This window comes from Neophocaena asiaeorientalis, unplaced genomic scaffold (assembly GCF_003031525.2).
Source record: "Neophocaena asiaeorientalis asiaeorientalis breed wild unplaced genomic scaffold, Neophocaena_asiaeorientalis_V1.1 scaffold119, whole genome shotgun sequence".
NCBI lineage: Eukaryota > Metazoa > Chordata > Mammalia > Artiodactyla > Phocoenidae > Neophocaena > Neophocaena asiaeorientalis.
Window position 1 is genome coordinate 3,524,972 of NW_020175821.1, and position 2,170 is coordinate 3,527,141.

At 58.1% G+C, this 2,170-nt stretch overlaps 1 protein-coding gene across 1 annotated transcript in view; it reads left to right on the forward strand.

Annotated features, from left to right (window-relative positions):
• The window catches only part of PLCB2 (phospholipase C beta 2), a 19,216-nt gene that overhangs the window by 15,586 nt on the left and 1,460 nt on the right, over positions 1-2,170 (forward strand). The window contains exons 26-31 of the mRNA XM_024732428.1: positions 1-169; positions 256-421; positions 532-608; positions 699-794; positions 1,356-1,413; positions 2,086-2,167. The exon at positions 1-169 is cut by the window's left edge and continues 60 nt beyond it. Of these exons, the coding sequence (XP_024588196.1) occupies positions 1-169; positions 256-421; positions 532-608; positions 699-794; positions 1,356-1,413; positions 2,086-2,167 (648 nt within the window). The remainder of the gene's footprint in view (positions 170-255; positions 422-531; positions 609-698; positions 795-1,355; positions 1,414-2,085; positions 2,168-2,170) is intronic.

A 2,170-nucleotide genomic window follows, 5' to 3' on the forward strand; every position in this document is an offset into this window, starting at 1 on the left:
GGCACGAGAAGGAGCTGCGGGAGCTGGAGCGGCGCGGCGCGCGACGCTGGGAGGAGCTGCTGCAGAGGCGCACGGCGCAGCGGGCCGAGCTCCGGCAGCCGGGCGCTGGGGGCGGCGGCGAGGGCCGGGGCCGCAAGCTCGGCCCGGGGAAAGGCTCCTGCATAAAGAGGTAAGGGCAGCGGAGGCATCCTGCCCCCCGCGGCTCGGGCGCGGGCGGCCTGGGGCTCACGGCTTGTACCCACATGGCCTCCGCAGGACCCCGCCGGCCGAGGACCACGCCGGGTCGGCGCCGGCCGAAGGCCCCGAGGGCGCGGGCGCGCGTCTGCGAGAGCTGAGGGACAGGCTGGAGCTGGAGCTGCTGCAGCAGGGCGAGGAGCAGTGCGAGTGTGTCCTGAGGTGCAGGGCGCAGCAAGTGGCCGAGGTGCCAGCGTCGGGGAGGGGAGGGAGCGAGGGCCCGACCGACCCCACACCCTCTGCACAGCCAAGGGCATCTCCTCGGTCTTAGCTTAGCCGGTCCTTCCTCTCCCTCAGCAAATGACCAAGATGATGGAGCTGGCCAGAGAGAAACAGGCTGCAGAGCTGAAGACCCTCAAGGAGACTTTGGAGACGTAAGACTGCCTCCCTTCTACGCCTGACTCTTACCTCCCAGGAGGGCCCAAGTCGCAGGAAGCATCTTCCTGATGCCTGTTTCTCTGCAGTGACACCAAAGAGGTGAAGAAAAAGCTGGAGGCCAAGAGGCTGGATCGGATCCAGGCCATGATGAAGGTCACCACAGACAAGATGGCTCAGGAGAGGTAAGCCCTGGAGGGGAGGCACAGGACTCAAACTCCAGGCCCAGTGCTGAGCAAGAACCACACTGGGTGGGAAGGGGCCTTCCTACAAGTGGGTCCTGACTTGCTTCCCAGAGATGTGCCTGTCTCCTGGTGCTGGAAAGTTAATTCTACTTCCGTCACCTCTGATCAGAGAATGTCCTCCTTAGGCAAAACACAGATGCCACCACTATTTGAGGAAAGAGGAGAATTTAAGGGAAAATCAAGTGTGTAAAGAGGGAGGTGAAACCTTGGGAGAGCTGATTCCCACCTACACTTTCCCATGCATGCCTTGAAGAACAGTGTGTTTTAGTGAGGAAGCCCTTCCCTCAAAGGGCCCCCAGGGCTCCCAATATCTCCTTAGATCCTCCTTGGGTCCCCATGCTTACCTCTCTGGCTGGTTCCCAGACCAGACATAGATGCATGCCAGCCACAGAGGGTTCTGCGATGGAGTTCTCATGTTGCCTACACCCTGTGGAGAATTTGTCTCATCCAGCTCTTCCCGGGGGCCTCCTGCCCTCTCTGAAACTCTGATCACCCCAACAGGTTGAAGAGAGAGATTAACAACTCCCACATCCAGGAGGTGGTGCAGGTCCTCAAGCAGGTGTGTAAGAGCTGTGCCCTTCCCAAACACACTCTCTCTCTCTGAGGGAAGGAGTGGCCCCAAGGCCTTTACTTTGCCCTTAGGAGATGCACTGTTTAGAGTGGCCCACCAGCTAGGGATGCGGGGAGAGGCAGTAGAGGGGAGGGGCTTCCCCTAGGCCATCCAGGGTTCTGACCTTTGTGCAGAGGTTGGGATACCAGCCTAAAGGAGCCTGTCTTTGGCCAGCTGCCCTCGATGGAAATGATATGGGCCAGCTGGCCAAGGGGAGGTGGGATTGGGGTGGGTGGGTAAGAGGGAGCAAGGGAGCTTCCAGAGTTAGGATTCCAGGGAGTCAGAAGAAGAAGGAAAGCCCTGTGGAGAATGGCCCTAAAGCTCCCTGGGGATTACTAACAACAGTAACAGAGCTACCAGCTCCTGAGTCCTGACCCTGTGCAGGCACTAAGCCGGGTGCTTCACATGAACTGTCTCATATAATCCTTCACAATCCAGCAAGACAGGTACTATTATCCTCATTTTACAAATTAAAAAACAAAACAAAACAAAAAACCCAACTTTTCAAAGGTTAAGGAATTTGTCCAAAGGCTCCCAGCTCGTTGACTGGGATTGTAGCTGATTTCACCCCAGACTGCCTGCCTATGCTGTCCTGATTCTCTGTCTCTCACTCCTGCCCAGATGACAGAGAACCTGGAGAGGCACCAGGAGAAGCTGGAAGAGAAGCAGGCAGCCTGCCTGGAACAGATCCGGGAGATGGAAACAA